Genomic DNA, 18,281 nt, shown 5'->3' on the forward strand with positions numbered 1-18,281 from the left:
ACACTCACCTGTGTCTTGTTTCAGCTTAATGACCACCCCACTTAGGTTCCTGTGTTTCAGTGTTTCTTTGTCTAGCTTTTGTTAACGTCGAACACGAATACAGTCTGCGTTCACATCCGCTGTCTCTACAGTTAAGTTAAACTGACCACTCCAGAGCAGCTTTAGATTTTCTTTACCTCACTGTGATAAATTATGTTAAAATACACAATATTAACACATATAGAGAGTTTAACAATGTCCATATTAATGTTCATACTAGCCATTACTATGATGTAATTGTTTTAATTGAAAACATATGATATAAATATTACGGTTCATTAGGGCAAGCTAAGCATGATGTTGCTAGCCAAATCACGATGCTAGTTACAATAATGTTAGCTAATAGCTGCTTATCATGCTTAACTATATTACCTGAAAATGCATGGCATTTTAGTGTATTCTTTTTCAGAAATAAGTCACTGAATTTCATTGATTTGAATCAGGGTAATAGAAGTACACTGATCAGGCATAACATTATGGCCACCTGCCTAATTTTGTGTTGGTCCCCTTTTTGCTGCCAATAGAGCCCTGACCCATCATACATTGGGTATTATGACACCTTTCTATCAGAACCAGCATTAACTTCTTCAGCAACAGTAGCTCGTCTGTTGGATCGGATCACACGGGCCAGCCTTCACTCCCCACGTGCATCAATGAGCCTTGGCCGTCCATGACCCTGTCTCCGGTTCACCACTGTTCCTTCCTTGGACCACTTTTGATAGATACTGACCACTGCAGACCGGGAACACTCCAAAAGAGCTGCAGTTTTGGAGATTCTCTGATCCAGTGGTCTAGCCATCACAGTTGACCTGGCCCTTTGGTCAAACCTGCTCAAATCCTTACGCTTACCCATTTTTCCTGCTTCAAAATACTGTCCTGGGCAAAATGTTGACTTGCTGCCTAATATATCCCACCCACTAACCGGTGCCATGATGAGGAGATAATCAGTGTAATTCACTTTACCTCTCACTGCTCACAATGTTATGCCTGATTGGTGTATAGCATGACAGAGATTAGAAATTAGTAACAGATGAAGCACACATTAGATATTCTGTTGTAATAAATATAGAAAGTGGGTCATGTTTCTGCAACAATTTTGTTCCTCTTTAGTCCCCTGATGCAGTGATGAAATAGAGCCTAGCTTTAATTCGGACAATATTTAACATGCTTACCTCATTAACTCTCAAAATGTGAAATAGCATAGGCAGACTGAGCATAAATGCTTGGGTGTGGGAGCAGAAGGAAAATTACTACCTGTGTGTGTCTGCCGATGGGCCTCCAAGGCATCCTCTTTAGAGAACTGAGCTCCACACTGATCACACACCAGCGCTTTTGGTCCATCTATAACACAGGACAGAGGTGGACATTAGTAAGATTTATAAAAGCTTGGAGTTCTTTCACTGTGTGACAACTTTATATATAAATATACACTTTAATATCTATTTTTAAACCACAAGCATTAACAGCTAACAAATCAGGAGATTATCGGATTCTTAACACTGCCATGTGGGTCTTTAAGTCTTGAAAACTCTGGGTGAATTAATAGACAGTTATTAAAATCTGAAACACTAATTTCAGTTTTATAAGTTTCATAATTTTGGGGGATTTATTCGTAATTTCTAGTGCAACACTGCTGTTATTGCGCTGTTTGTCAGAGTATAAATTCATAGAAGATGAAATTAAAAATAATTTTAGAAATAAATAAGTTTATAGAAATTGCATCTAACCTATCCAATTCATTAGCTACTTTACACACTATATTGCCAAAAGTTTTGGGACACCCTGCCAAACCATTGAATTCAGGTGTAGTTTTTCAGGGGTTGGGCTTGACCCCTTAGTTCCAGTGAAAGGAACTCTTAATGCTTCAGCTTCATACCAAGACATTTTGGACAATTTCATGCTCCCAACTTTGTGGGAACAGTTTGGGGATGACCCCTTCCTGTTCCACCATGACTGCACACCAGTGCACAAAGCAAGGTCCATAAAGACATGGATGAGTGAGTTTGGTGTGGAGGAACTTGACTGTCCTGCACAGAGTCCTGACCTCAACCTGATAGAACACCTTTGGAATGAATTAGAGCGGAGACTGTGAGCCAGACCTTCTCGTCCAACATCAGTGCCTGACCTCACAAATGCACTTCTAGAAGAATGGTCAAAAATTCCCATAAACACACTCCTAAACCTTGTGGGAAGCCTTCCCAGAAGAATTGAAGCTGTAATAGCTGCAAAGGGCGGGGCAACTCCATATTACATTTGTGTGCATGTAAAAGCAGTTGTCCCAAAACTTGTGGAAATATAGTGTTTTTACCTAGATGAAATAGTGTAGACTTCGGTTCAATCTTTGCATGTGCATGCTCGCGTTATATATCGAGTGTGAGATGATGTGGATGTGTTTACATTTTCACAGAAACATCATCGAGAGTGTGTATCTGCCTCAGCCTCTCAGTGTAGCCGTAATAAGGCTCCAGACCGACTGTGACCCGAACCAGGAAAAAGCACTTACTGAAGATGAATGAATGTATATATACACTCCATAAACTTCGAACCCTCTAGTACCTGTAAGAAAGATTTACATTTTTTCTCAGTCGCCTAAAACAGCAGCTCACTTTAAAGCAGGCTGCCTGTGTTTACTGCACATCAAACAAGTGAAACATGTTCACCAGGATGTCAGTATTTTGTATTTTTTAAAGGTTTATGCAGAGGAAATTGTTTGTGATAACTTCTCACACACACACACACACACATACACACACACACACACATCAACAGAAATCAGTAACACAAAGCCTCTTGAGGGAACCAGAGAAGTTGTCAGCTGTCTCTTACTTTACATAAGATTAAAGGCTACAAACAGCTGAAACTAGCTGAAGATGATCAGACAGATGTACGTCCTCAGGAATATGAAGCTGCATCTGCTTGTATCTCTGCTCTGATTTATGACAGCTGCAGGTTCCCATCTTTAAACCATTTCAGAGCAAAGGTTTTTTTTAAAAAAAAAAAAGAAAGAAAGACAGAACTTATCTGCAGTGAGTTCTTTGATAGGAATAGAAGAAATTCTACACAATTCACAAAAATCATGACTTTATTAAGTCATTGTACTGAATCACCTCTGAAATGGTTTATCTACTTGATTTAGCATGAAGATGTTGGAGACTACAAAGAACGTCTGCTCTGCGGCAGCCCGAGTCGCACTTGTGCTTTATAAAGTTCGGGAAAAGTTTTCCTGAAATGAACGCACAAAAAGTGATTACCTCTATATCCATAACGTAAACTAGCATTGCTAGTTAAAAAAAATGTAAATAATGAAGTGTCTCTTCATTTTGTCTTGCCGTAGCATTGCACATTATAGGGAAATAATGGTTGATTTGGCTACATGCATTTCAATTCATACCATTTTATCAGGTTATATAAATTTTTTCAACTGTTCAGAGTGTTTTCCTCTGTTCTGATGACGATGTGATGAAGCAGGTGCATCTCAGACGTTTTAGCATCTGATTACAAGCTGAATTGATTCGATATTGTGGTGTCGTGTAAAGATCTAAAAAAGGAAAATAAAATAATGAGAAAGCTCACTTGGCTCAAGAGGATTTAGACATTTTTACTGCATTTCCCACTGAATTTAGCTGGAAGATAAGAAGGAAAGGATACAAATGAACCTAAATAAAATATTGAAGAAATACACATTCTTCCCCCACAATTCAGCTCTAGTGACTTCCGGTGGCTTTTTGTTGACTGCATCATGTATAAGGGCTTCTACAAAAGCTTTCACAGCTGAGGCACCACTATATTGGCAAAAGTTTTGGGACAACCCTCCAAATCATTGAGTTCAGGTATTTATTTTTCAGAGTCCTGACCTCAACCTGATAAAACACCTTTGGGATGAATTAGAGTGGAGACCGCGAGCCAGACCTTCTCGTCCAACGTCAGTGCCTGACCTCACAAATGCGCTTCTATATAACTGGTCAAAAATTCCCATAAACATACTCCTTGTGGAAAGCCTTTCCAGAAGAGTTAAAGCTGTTATAGCTGCAAAGGGCATGCCGATTCCGTATTAAATTCATGTGCATGTAAAAGCAGACTTTTGGCAATATAGTGTGTATATAGCACCGCTCTACATACTAGTGCCACGTAGACTGCAACTCATTTGAGTCGAAGCCATGTGAGGATTGGATTTATATGAGGTGGAAGAAATCTGGTGCAATCTAATAATGATGTGTGTCTCATTCCCTCAAACCTGGGGTCTATTAAAAGATGTCCCAGACACCTGTAGGGTTGGCCTAGTCTACCACACAAAAACGAGTGAAGTAGGCCATGAAATATCCCTAATTTTGAGAATGTGGTGTGCTCCACTGAATCAAGCACACCGCACTCTTAAAAAAAAAAAAAAAAAAAAGCTTTGTGGTTCTGTATAAAAAAAACGTTTAAACACAAAAAGACCATATTACCTTTTTTTGTCTCTTAAATGAAGGCTTATTCAACTAGGGTTTTGGTTGCAGTGTCCGACCTTGGCATGAGATAGCAAGAAAGTCTCACAACCGCGAATAGAAAAAAGAAGAAAAAAAAAAAACAGATTGAAATTCTAGCATTCCAAATAATAATAATAATACTGAAAATCACAGAAGGGGATTTGCTTCCGCTTCAGTGTGTGAATCAATAATAATCACTCTTCATTATCATAGATTAATGTGAAATCTTTAGAAAACATTTTATTTCCAGCAAAGCCGAAGGTGTTCTGTTTAACTCTCCTAATTGCATGCAATCTTTGGCGATAACACAGAACACATGAGGACTTCCACCATCTCCAGTCCCACCCAGGATCATCCCGCTAAACTTTCAGCAAAAAAAAAAAAAAAAAAAAAGTCAATGAAATCTAAATCTATAATGACCCAAAGCTTGTCAAGTATCTAATTTCACTGAGCTGCTTCTAAATAGCTTTATTATGAGTCATTAAAACGCCCACAAACTTGAGGAAGCCATCCAGCTAGTGCCTAAATTTAGCTTCTCCTCCACATTCCCTTTTACAATTCATTCTTGTACTGCTGCCTCCAAAAACCCAAAACACACAGCTGTGTGTGTGTGTGTGTGTGTGTGTGTGCTTTTCAACTCATCACAAACAACAAGCAAAACACCCGCACGTTCCCTTTCCATCATCTTATTAATAACCTAAACGGGCTCGGTCTCACAAACGCAGCTGTGTGAGACGAACAAAAGAAGGACGCAGATATCTGCATACGTATGTCACGCGATAATACTGTTCGGATTCACACACGTTCTCACATGCTCCTACCCCACCCTGTTCCCTGAAGTCATGAAGCAATTTCGAAATGAAATGGCCTTCTGTAAACAACACACAGTGCACTATACTGTCCATAAAAACACAAATATGTCCCAAAGCAGCCTCCAGACTTGGTTGCAATCACCTTCCATCAAAGCACTTTGTCTGGTGTGAAAAAATAGCAGCCTGGCATGTGCTGAATACCAAACCAGGCCACTGAAGAAAGCTGCTTCTGCTACTTCTGCTACGATGTATAGATAGCAAATCTGAATAGTGGACCTTGAAGAGAATAGTTTTCCTGGATAAGATTTACAAACACTTAGAAATAAATCATGACAAGATGAGGTATGCTCTTAATCCACATCATGAACATTTATACGGATTAAAAGATTTCCAAAGCATTTAAATATCTTTCTTTTGTATGCATCGTATATTTCCACAGCTGTTGATTACTTTAGCGGCTAATGATTGCATTGTTTGGTAAAATAGCATGAGTAACTGATGGCTCAGAACGACTCATAAGCGCTCACCACAATGCCTCATTATACACAAACTTGTATCCTGTTTTTATTTTGACACACACACACACACACACACACACACACACGCGCACACACACACAGAGCAATGAGTTGCCAGGTTGCAAATAAATGAGTCAAGGAAGTGACACTGTATTTTGAACATTAAGAGAGAACCACAAGAACGTCCAAAAGAACCTTCTGTCTTTCTGTCTATTCATTTCCAGGGTTATTTTAAACGACAGCACACACTCCTTATTCTCTCTCAAGCGATATTATTTTGATGAGGAAAAAGATTAACAGCCCACCTAATAACATAATCAGGAGCAAGTCATTTAATAAAGAAATTCTGAGTAGCCTGGAGCCAGCAATGTAAAATGAACAGATTTTAAAGATTCTTAGTTGAAATAATAAAACTCTGCACTAACATAAGTCTAAATATATTGTGTAATTGAGAGAGATTTGAATTGCATGCAAACATATAGTATATTTATAAGAAATCTTTGAGAGCAAATAATTGTTGCTCTATTGCTGAGCATATTGTTCCAGCTTCTGTTTCAGTTATATATTTAGTTATCGTTTCTGAGGCTTTTTTTTACTCCTTAGTGACATTTATAGAGTCCCTCAATATTGTAAACTATCTGTGGACCCACATCCATAATTTATAACTATTTCAAAACCGTATATATCACTGTGGTACTAGTTTTTTGACAAAGCACCGATGGTCAATTAATTAAAACTTTACACAGATGGAGCCTGGCATGGGAACACAGAGTGACGCATCTTTTAACATAGCCATTTAATATTCCAGACGCATACACATACACTGATCCATTGCATCATGCTGTAACAGCACTCAGCCCATCCCACTGTTATCTCGTGAACCAATTCTCAGAAGGCCTGCTGTCCCCTTTTTCTGTCTTTCTGTTTTTCCCTCCCGCTTTCTGGTTTTGTTTTTGTGTACTTAGGCCTCCTCCTCCTCCTCCTCCACCCTCTTCCACCTTCCTCCCGCTTCAGTGCTTATGCCGTTTCAGAGAGCAGTGGCTTGGAGAGCACTCAAGTTTGATTAATTTAGGGATTTGGGTACAGTATGTTCCTGGACACACATCTGCGAGCAATCATAAACGCGGCGGAATGCTGGCAGAACATCCAGACCTGCAGGCAGCTGATGATGTCATCAGAGCGAGGGAAGAGCTGGCTCACCGCCAACGATCTCAAAGCAACAGTGCTCTCTCAGACAGCCAGACAGATAGCGAGAGCGAGAGCGAGAGAGAGAGAGAGAGAGAGAGAGAGAGGGTGGAATGTGGAAACTCACAGAGAGAGCTTAGTCTGGAATTCTGACAACAAATTCTTCACATTTTTCTGATTCTCTCTTATGCACCCATGGTGTACATGAACAGGTGTAAGAGGAAGACACTTGGATGTAAAATCCATCCCGCGTTCATTCCTTCAACTTCAATGAATGCTTTGAGGATTTCTATTTTTCTATCCTTGTCTTTGGTAACATCTTTAACGAGATAAGAATAAGCATTTTACCGGCGCCTCCCTGTTAACGATGAATTATAATTTGGAGGAAAATAGAATGTATTTTATCATTATTTCAGTAGGATTTAAATCCAGGGCTTGAATAAAACATCACTGGGGTGAGAATAGGACAGAAAGAGCCTGACCTACTGATAGAATTCCTATTACACACAGCTTAACATTGTTAAAAATAATCATAAGGTTTCTCTTTAGTGCTGTCCCTTTGGAACTCTGTATTACAGTATTACTAGTGTCCTCATTTATCTCTCACCTGACTGCCTCCTGCATAATGAAGCTGTATTTGAAAGCACAAATGAACCTATTAACACGGAAACTTCCATTAAATTCACTGTTAATGGACTTTCCTGACAATCTAATATGCTTTCATGTTTGCCACGGTGTAAAAACTTGTATGGCAGATTTGGTCTGGTACCTTTTCTTATTATTTATTTTCTAAATTAATTCTAATTTTTTATTATTATTTTTTTTTTTAAAAAAAAAACTCCAACACATCACCCTTATTTTTATTTAGGATTTTTTTCACATGACCTAACTTTTAACATACACACCTTCACTGTGTACACTGTACATAGTAGCATCTCTAGTTACCTGGATTACTGCCAATTTCGCAATATACAAACCAGTGGAAGTTTACCAGAAATAAAGGTGGTGCATGCAGCCAGCTTAAGTGCAATGTTCTAACTTGTGTAAACACTTTACTTTGTATGGACCGAGTACCCCAGAAAACCGAAAGCAGTCAAAGACTTTTTATCTTATCAAACAACTGATTCAGTCTTATTAGTGTCGTAATGAAACTGTCCCAAATCGGTTGTAGAGCAGTGGTGCGTGAGGTACCTGAGTGTGACAGCATATGCATCCTCAGCCGTAAGCTATCCAAAAAGTGTTTTCCACAGAACTCACAGCCGAAGGTTTTCATGTCACTATGCAGTTTCCTGAGGAGAGAACAAAACAAGATGTACTACATTACAGTGTTGCATATAACTGGGAGCATGGGATGGTTTATTAAAGACTTTATTTACAAATCTCAAAGCTCAGATGGACACAGTTTGTTTTGTATGTATGCATACACACTGATTGGGCATAACATTATGACCACCTGCCTAATATTGTCTTGGTCCTGCTTCTAACACATTAACTTTGAGGACAAAATGTTGACTTGCTGCCTAATATATCCCACCCACTAACAGGTGCCATGATGAGGAGATCATCAGTCTTATTCACTTCACCTCTCACTGCTCATGATGTTATGCCTGATCGGTGTATATATGTATGTATACATGTATGTATTTATTTTTGTATGTATGTGTATGCACACTGAGATTTAGTAAATGAAACGTAACAAGTAGGAAGTTCATTACAGCTAATCAATTCATTCTAAAAGTCATCATTTACAAATGACTTGTCTGTGAAGCACATTCAGAATGATGCTAAAGCTTTTTAAACTGTAGGAAATGGAGCGTCAAGGTTCGCCATAATCAGCGGAACAGCAAATTGAGTCTGAAATGTCCAAGCAATTTAGCATGTTTACAGTAGTTCTTTTGGTAATTGTCTTCTTGCAGATGGAAAACTGCAGACCAAATGTATGTCTCAAGAGAGGAAAAAAGCCTGGTAGGCAAATGAAGAATATTGTAAAACAGTTGCCCGGGCATAGATAGAATAGATTAACAACGTAATTACATTTATTTACATAACTTTATTATATTATAAGGTATTTACCATGTAATAATGTGAATATAAAACATCTTCAAAATACAGGAAGTTTTAACAGCAGTTCGAAAAGGTGCGTTTGAATAGATTTACATTCCCTAAAAGAGGTTTGTGTTATCTGCTCGTGTGATGGGGAGAGATGACTGGTGGATGGGAATTGGAAAATGACCAACAACATATTTTTAAATTGTTTATTATTAAGGTTAGATTATGTGATGCATCTGTGGATTTGATGTTACCATAGAAACGCTAACATATTTCACCAAGCACAATGATGTGAACATATTTTAATGCGATCATACATATGTACATTAATATTAATACAAAATAATAAATAAACATATATTTGATTTACCTTGCGGCCAGCTCTACCATGCGGTCTGCAGTTAAATACGAAATTAATCAACACCTTTTGCCCAATCAGAATAAACATTCCAGCAGCTCCGGGTTATAATACATAGCCAGGACTCACAATAATTCACTAATCGCTGGTTGTGTCTTTTTCCTTTCAGTTACATTGTAACATGAAACATCACCAAAAACCCATAAATGATTGATAGCGTTCCTATGAATTATGCTTATTTAACTTCACATGAACAGAATTTGAAATGTGACTTGATGGAGCTACAACACAACTCATGCAGACACAGATTCCTTCCAGAATATCTTTGTAGCTGCCTAATAAACTATTAACCACCCAAACAGAGTGACTTGATGGCTGGAAAGAAATGGCAAGATTGATCAAAAATTAAACACATGGTTTAGAGTGAAGCCCAGACAAATATGTACGGTCCATTTTAACAGAGTGGCTCCCGCTCTGGAAAAAAAAAATAAAAAACAACAAATCAGGTCCCTATCCATGTCGAATCTGGCTCATTTGTTCCTAATATTTGTTTCAAATTGAATGTGTTTAATGCTGCTGAAATCCTTGGTAGCATGGTCTGTTTATCTGAGTCATGCTATACATATCAATGACTTGCCACCCCCCTACTGCAGCCCTTTCATATGAATTCCAGCCACACACCCAGACACACTGCAGGCGCGTGCGCCACATATCCGAGCAGCAGGCTGTGGCCGTAACCTTTATTCTTGCTAGATTATTAGTGCCATATAATCAGTAGCCCCAGACTACTGAGAGACATGCACAGCATGCAATAATGTGACAGAATTTCCTGTATTTCGGGAAAAAAAAAACAACTTCAGATCCCTCAGGAAGACTTAAAGCAATTAGTAAAAACCAATCGCATGTACTAACGAAGTAATATTTAAATTTTTTTTAAATGTCACTATTATTACTTGCTTTTAAATCATCATGGATCTTATACACATTGCAAGTCAGAATTTTGAACATCTGTTTTTGTGTGTGTGTGTGGGTGTGTTTTACTATATTTTAACCACCATTATTCATGTCATAAACCAAACAAAACGATAAAAGATTGAAAAGAAATAGCAAAAATATGAAAAACATTTTTCTCAAACTGATTAACTGGTTAATCTCAGATCCCAATGGGACTCGGAATAAGTGCGTTATTAAAGGTAGACCCACTCTGAGGTCAAACCCATTAAGTCTACAGATAAAAGACTCTTAGACACTGTTAGTATTAAACTGTGAAATCTGAAAATAAAAAAAATTTGGTGTGAATAAAAAGCATCTACGACTCGATAATGATTTGGACTGTTAATGATTTGATGATTTATATATTTATATTATTTTTCTCAATTCGTTAAACATTTAATATCAAACATTTCCTGATAACTTTGTTAGAGTTTCAAATATTAGAGCATCTAAATTGAAGACAATTGATGAAAATGCTAAAATATAGGGTTCAGAAATATTTGACTCGCAGTGACGGCACCAAAAAATAACAGTGTCTGCCATTTCCACTTATAAATGGTTGTTTTTTTATTTAGCCACAGAGAGCACATCAGTTTAAAAGCTTAAAAAACTCTGCAAGGGTCCGTTTAAGCAAAAGGCATCTAATGCCAGAAAATCAATACTCAAAAAACATCAACAACATCCTGGGCAGAAACCAATATTATTTCTGTATATATATATATATATTTTTTTTTTACCCAGCACTGAAAAATATTTTACAATGCAGATTATGTTACTTGTAAAGGAGATCCACAAACATTGCTAAAATATTATTTAGATAAAAACAATTCAAGGATAAATGTAAAAGGGAGAGGACAAAGCTTATGAATACACATGGCACTGACTGTTCGTTCAATCACTCGGTGGAAAAACAATTCCAGCTGGACTGAGAAAAACAAATGTGAAAAGATAATGGTCCATTAGTCTCTACAGGCCGTTGTTACACATTCCCATTAAAATTCAGACATTAAAATGTCTACTTTCTCTAAGGAGACAAATCGTTGAAGTGTCTGTTTGAGACAGGGCCGAGAGCTTGTGCTTCTGGAGTGGGCCACTAGAAGTGGCTTTGATTAATGGCAGGCCGGGCCCTGCTGGAGCACCTTTCCTACTGAGAGAGCAATTCCAGAAGTGATGTCTGCTGAGGGATACTACAGCTCTGCTGAATTACCAATGAGAGAGGTGTAAGAGAGGCATTTCCAAAAACTGCAGCAGAAAACTCAAAATAAAGCTACCTTGCTGATGCAATTTCCCTAAAGTAGATTTCAAATAAACACATTCTCTCACACTGGAATACTGTACATATGGTGTTGATTAGAATAAGAACCCTTTACATGCACATGAATGTAATATGGAGTTGTCCCGCCCTTTGCAGCTATAACAACTCTTTTGGGAAGGCTTTCCACAAGGTTTTGGAGTGGTGTTAATGAGACCTATATGACCATTCATCTAAAAGCCAGGTCAGGCACTGATGTTGAACGAGAAGGCCTGGCTCACAGTCTCCTCTCTGATTCATCCCAAAGGTGTTCTATGGGGTTGAGGTCAGGACTCTGTGCAGGCCAGTCAAGTTCCTCCACACCAAACTCACTCATCCATGTCTTTATGGACCTTGCTTTGTGCACTGGTGTGCAGTCATGTTGGAACAGGAAGGGGTCATCCCCAAACTGTTCCCACAAAGTTGGGAGCATGAAATTGTCCAAAATGTCTTGGTATGAAGCTGAAGCATTAAGAGTTCCTTTCACTGGAACTAAGGGGTCAAGCCGAACCCCTAAAAAACAACACCTGAATTCAATGAATTTTGGAGGGGTGTCCCAAAACTTTTGGCAATATAGTGTATCAATTTATTGCATAGAATAAAAAATAATGACATTAAAGTCATTACAAATAAGTACAAATAATCTAAGATACACCAATCAGCAATAACATTAAAACAACCTGCCTGATATTTGGTCTTATTGTACATTAAATGAACTGGAAAGAGTTGTCTGGTTAACTCATTTATCCTGTGCAAACAGCAGGATATTTCTGAATGGGTTTCTTCTGTAAGAGAAACCTGATAACCGGTACAAACTGTCTGCAGTTTATCTTTCTTCTAGAAGCACAGTGACCTTAAGGCATTGTGAGTGTGAAAGTGTGAAAGTTTCATAATAACTCCCTAGAGAGGAATGGGTCTACTAAACCTCAGAGCAATTTTCTTGTTCACTTCCTGGTCTTCATTTGTGATTTCTGTGAATGGCCTTAAATGCCATGTTGGTGTGAAACAATACAGGTGTGTCTAATTCTTTTTTTATGATTTCCTCTCTATCAGTACATAAATATGAATATGAACCAAAGCCAGAATACATTTTTTATGATTATGTTTGGACATCAGTTTTCATTATGTTCCCAAACAGTGGCTTTGTGTAATCTATAGACTTTGTAATGATTTATGCAAAAACAGAACAAATACTGGGTAATAAAGATGGCAGAACAGGTGCTTTGGATGGAAGAACTGGTGACTGTGATGTGTAGTGAATCATACAGTCATCGGTTTTAGTGGAAAATGCTGTTATTTTTTTACAAGGAGGTTACAAGATGTTTACAGACTTCATATACAGCTCACATTGTGGAAACATTGGTCAGGGCTGGACAAATCACTTAACCCAGTCACCCAGGGGACTACATGTGCGTGCTATTAGTTTTTATTCTTAGACACCTGTCGGACAAGTAGGTTCAATAAGTTTGTTTTTTCTTCTCTCTTTCAACAACGAGAAACTAGCCGCTATTAGGTTAATTAGCATGCACTAAGGAGATGTTTTTCTCAAACAGGAAAATGCCGGTATGTAGAAACACTGACCAAACTGAACAAAGTCACTTTCAGCACATAAGCATGATACAGCACTGGCTAACTGCTTTCTTAGAAACTTATAAGGAGTCATGACTCTATGCAAGAATCTATATATGGGTCTGTGTTTATTCACTTAGCCAGCTAGCTTACCATTAGATTAATCTTTTAAACAAACCTACAGTCGTCTGATTGTTTGACACTTAACCCTAAATCAAAAGTTTTTATGTTATTTGTATATTCTCATGTGGTTGCTTGAAATGTTTATTAGAATGTAGAGATAAAGATATACACTGATCAGGCATAACATTATAACCACCTGACTAATATTGTGTTGGTCCCCCTTTTGCTGCCAAAACAGCCCTGACCCATCATGCACTGTGTATTCTGACACCTTTCTATCAGAACCACCATTAATTTCTTCAGCAGTTTGAGCAACAGTAGCTCGTCTGTTGGATCGGATCACACAGGCCAGCCTTCACTCCCCACGTGCATCAATGAGCCTTGATCGTCCATGACCCTGTCGCCGGTTCACCACTGTTCCTTCCTTGGACCACTTTTGATAGATACTGACCACTGCAGACCAGGAACACCCCACAAGAGCTGCAGTTATTGGAGATGCTCTGATCCAGTGGTCTAGCCATCACAATTTGGCCCTCGTCAAACTCGCTCAAATCCTTACACTTGCCCATTTTTCCTGCATCTAACACATCAACTTTGAGGACAAAATGTTGACTTGCTGCCTAATATATCCCACCCACTAACAGGTGCCATGATGAGGAGATCATCAGTCTTCATGGTTTGTACAAACAACCCGACATCAAACCCTACACAGTCTATAGTAGCAGATTTACAGTGTCACAGTACACAACACACATATACACACTCACAACAGATATTAAGCCCCACAAAAACAAAGGGTTGAATCTCTTAAATAGTCTACTTCTCGAAAAACAATCCCAGTAACCAGCTGATTGATTGAGAAATAAACTCAGTGAGTTGGGCATTTTTATGTTCTCCTGGCTGTTTCCACGTTCAGCTTTGGTCTGTATAAAAACCAAGCAACGCTCTGAATTTTCTAGGCTGTGAGATGCTCTTCAGAAAGTTATCAATTAGATCCTAATGAAGATCTTTAACACCTGGTTAAATCAGTCAAGGTTAAATCAGATAAATCTTAAATACAGCATTTAATACCAACAATATGAGCTACTGCATAGATTCACCAATTAGACAGGGCAAATAGTAAACACCATGAAACGCAACAGACATACAGTAGCTACAGTAGGGTTCAGTTAGAAAGATGGGGTGCTAGAATAAACACTGCCATTAAATCAACATCTTTGAAAAATATGATCATCAATATTCTATCATTTTCACCATATAAGGTATATATTGAATGTCTTCCTTTATAACATTTTAATAACCCTGATGAATTCTCTGATCTGCTCATAAAGTGTGGACTAATATTCAATAACAGCAGCTCTGACGATAAAGCCGTCTATAATTCCAAGTATAGGTTTCCATAGTAACAGCTTTATTTTTCATCTAAGGCTAATAGAAGTTTCGCTGTCCTGTTTCTGTTCTCCTTTCTGTCCTGCATCATGACCAGCTTCCTTCTATTTACGCCTATTGATTATTTAACAAATTTGCCTTCTGTATACTCTGCTTTTATTTACGATCTCCTTCAGAAAAATTCCTGAAGTGAATTAACATATTTTAAATTAACATTATGTCAGGAAAAAAAAAATTCGGTATCCCCCACAGCTACCGAACACACACACACACACAGAGTCACACAAAAGAAGGCTGCATACAAGAAACAATTCTAGAAAAGGGATAAAAACCACCATAGGAGGGCCAGAGGTCAGTGGTTTGACCTGACCCCAAAGGAGTTGACCTGTAATGCTTTTCAGTGGAGATAAGCCTGAAAGCATCCTGTGTGTGACTGATAATATGCTCTGGGGGGACAATGCGATACAGGAGGACTTAAAGTCTTGAACAACAGGATTCCGGAGGTTCTTATAGATGACAGAGATTTAAAGATCATTCAATAGCCATAGTCTCTGGACAGGCAGGGGTTGGGATACTAATGAAGCATGACAAAGCTAACCCTCCCCTCTACAGTTTTTTTTTAGGTACATATCTTATAGGTTTGTAAAGCCATCCACTAATGACTTAAAGGCTATTGTTGAGCTATCCATGTGCATCCCTATTAAGACTGGCTACTTATACTCATACCCGAGCCATTATGCTCAAGCAATGAATCTTCAAAGTATCCTCTTTGCCACACCTATAGTCTGTGCAAAAATAAAAACAGTCTTCTATCTACAGATTTGAAACAGCTTCTATGCTTTTTGGTTCAGAGTTGTTATTCTGGAGCACAGATGGATAACTTGAGTTAACAAAAGAATGAAAAGAAAAGCCGCAGTTAAGAGGACAATGGAGCATCTCTGAAGCCCTGAGGGGGTCCGAGAACACCAGTATGTTTCCCAGCACTAACAAAAACCAGCAACGAGAACAGAAAAGCGCTTTGGTCATGTGCTTGCATAGTTTACATGATTACTTATTAACCAAACAGACCGATCTTCATCCAGTCTACTGTAAATACACAAATGACTACAGTAAATATGTGCACTAATCATTTGCTGCTCTCTCTTTCTAGCCAATCACCGATCATCTGCAAGACAAAAGAGATTCCACAGCTCTTGAATTGTGGTTCCAGAATCCTCTACACACACACACACACTTTAATCATCTGGCTGCCTGGAGTGTATTGTGAGTACACATCTCAACCCATTCAGTGCAAATGGAAGATCTACTACAAGACACAAATGACCTATACATCTAGACTAAAAGCACTAACTACAGCCTTATGCTTTTCAATAGGTTTGGTATTTTCAATAGGTAGAATGTATTGTCTAAGACTTTTTAAAACCTATTGACTGAATGAGTCACCAACAGATCTGAAATGAGGACAAAAATATTGTTTGATAAAATAATAATAACCGTTTCACGTCTTATGCTCTGTATCCTGTCCGCAAAGTCATTTTTCTCTATCAGATAAAATGCAAAATGAGGAAGGGAATAGTGAAGTCGCTGAGACTGCTTGCTGTATAATATGTGCCTCCAAAGATACTATATTGGCAAAAGTTTTGGGACACCCCTTCTAATCATTGAGGTGTTGTTTTTCAGGGGTTGGGCTCGGCCCCTTAGTTCCAGTGAAAGGAACTCTTAATGCTTCAGCATACCAAGACATTTTGGGCAATTTCATGCTCTTTGTGGGAACAGTTTGGGGATGACCCCTTCCTGTTCCAACATGACTGTGTACCAGTGCACAAAGCAAGGTCCATAAAGACATGGATGAGCGAGTTTGGTGTGGAGGAACTTGACTGGCCTGCACAGTCCTGACCTCAACCTGATAGAACACCTTTGGGATGAATTAGAGCGGAGACTGCGAGCCAGGCCTTCTCATCCAAAACCAGTGCCTGACCTCACAAATGTGCTTCTAGAGGAATGGTCAAAAATCCCATAAACACACTCCTAAACATTGTGGAAAGCCTTCCCAGAAGAGTTGAAGCTGTTATAGCTGCAAAGGGCAGGACAAGTCCATAATATATTCATGTGCATGTAAAGGCAGACGTCCCAAAACTTTTGGCAATATAGTGTGGGTCCTAAATCCTTGCAGAAATATTGAAGAGGTCAATGGCATTCTATAAGTTTAGCTTCACATCTAAAAGAAGCATCAACTTCCATTAGCGTGCTAGCAAAGCAAGCCCCTCCCTTTCTTTCGAAGATAAATAGACATAAATAAAAGGTTTGTTTTTTTAACATCTACATCAGATTATTTGCTGTTAACAAAGCTTCAACAATAGTGATAAGAAAGACACAGAGAATGGTATGAAGATGAGAGGGCTGATGTATTCCTAGCCCAGACTGTTGATTCCTGTATCAGTCACATCCTATCGCATAATTGATAGTGCCTGAGAAAGTGCATCTGAAATACAGTTATGGGTGCAATGAACAGAAACAAGGTATCTATTATTATTTACTCCGTCATCTTTTTTTGTTCCTTGGAAATGCCCCTAGTGGCGACACTGAAAGAAAGCATATATTGTACAAGTAAGGTATAGACTACACTAAAGGAAGCCAGCAGAACCTTTTTTGGTTTGAGCAAAAAACCTTTCAGCTATTATGTTTGCCACTGAATACAGCATGACCCCAGTAGAATTACAATTGCATTTAATTGTATGTTATCGATTGCTAAACATCGTTATTGGGCACTGCTCAACCCTAACAGTTTTTATATTGATAAATTTTATCAATTCTTCATCTTTCATCTACTACCCCATCCAGCCATCACTAATAATGTAAGAAATGGGCCAAGAGGTGAATTCTTCTTGGTAGCAGGATCCTTAACACTTTTTCACTTTTCCCACAGAACCTCTTTTACATCAGGAGGCATTCCAACATAACCATAAACTTTTCTTACTTTTAGTTTTTCCTAGATGAATATTTTCAGAATAATAAACCCATAAAGCAGAAGCGTATTCTTGGCCTTCTTTTAATGGCGAGAGTCCAGAAACTTAGGCAGGTGTCATTGGGTTCAGTTTAAAGGGAGTATCAGGTGTGTTACAATCCACACACACATATCTGTATCACAAAGCTATTTAGGGTTATCAGGCTTGCTGATTCATAGCGATGAATATAAACACAGTGTCTTTTGTTTAAGAGACATGACTGTCTTCTAAATCCAAAATTATGAACATAATAAAAGTGCCACAAAAGCCTTTGAATATTACCAAAAAAAAAAAATTAGTTCAATAATTAACAAAAATATTAGTAAGAATATAATAACAACAACAATTTTGGATTGAAATTTGTCTTCAATTATGTTTTTTTTCTTTCAATGGAGCTTTAATAACTATACCAGAAACCCAGCAATGCTTTTTAAAACAAGTTGTTGTGTTATATTTAGGAAAATCGTCATTTTCATTCATTAAG

At 38.2% G+C, this 18,281-nt stretch overlaps 1 protein-coding gene across 1 annotated transcript in view; it reads right to left on the minus strand.

The window, feature by feature from the left end:
* Positions 1-18,281, minus strand: part of zbtb16b (zinc finger and BTB domain containing 16b) — a 42,357-nt gene that overhangs the window by 20,257 nt on the left and 3,819 nt on the right. Inside the window, exons 3-4 of the mRNA XM_058413503.1 lie at positions 8,212-8,309; positions 1,294-1,380 (exon numbers count right to left, since the gene is read on the minus strand). Coding sequence (XP_058269486.1) covers positions 1,294-1,380; positions 8,212-8,309 — 185 coding nt within the window. The remainder of the gene's footprint in view (positions 1-1,293; positions 1,381-8,211; positions 8,310-18,281) is intronic.

This window comes from Hemibagrus wyckioides, linkage group LG17 (assembly GCF_019097595.1).
Source record: "Hemibagrus wyckioides isolate EC202008001 linkage group LG17, SWU_Hwy_1.0, whole genome shotgun sequence".
NCBI classification, from domain to species: Eukaryota; Metazoa; Chordata; class Actinopteri; order Siluriformes; family Bagridae; genus Hemibagrus; species Hemibagrus wyckioides.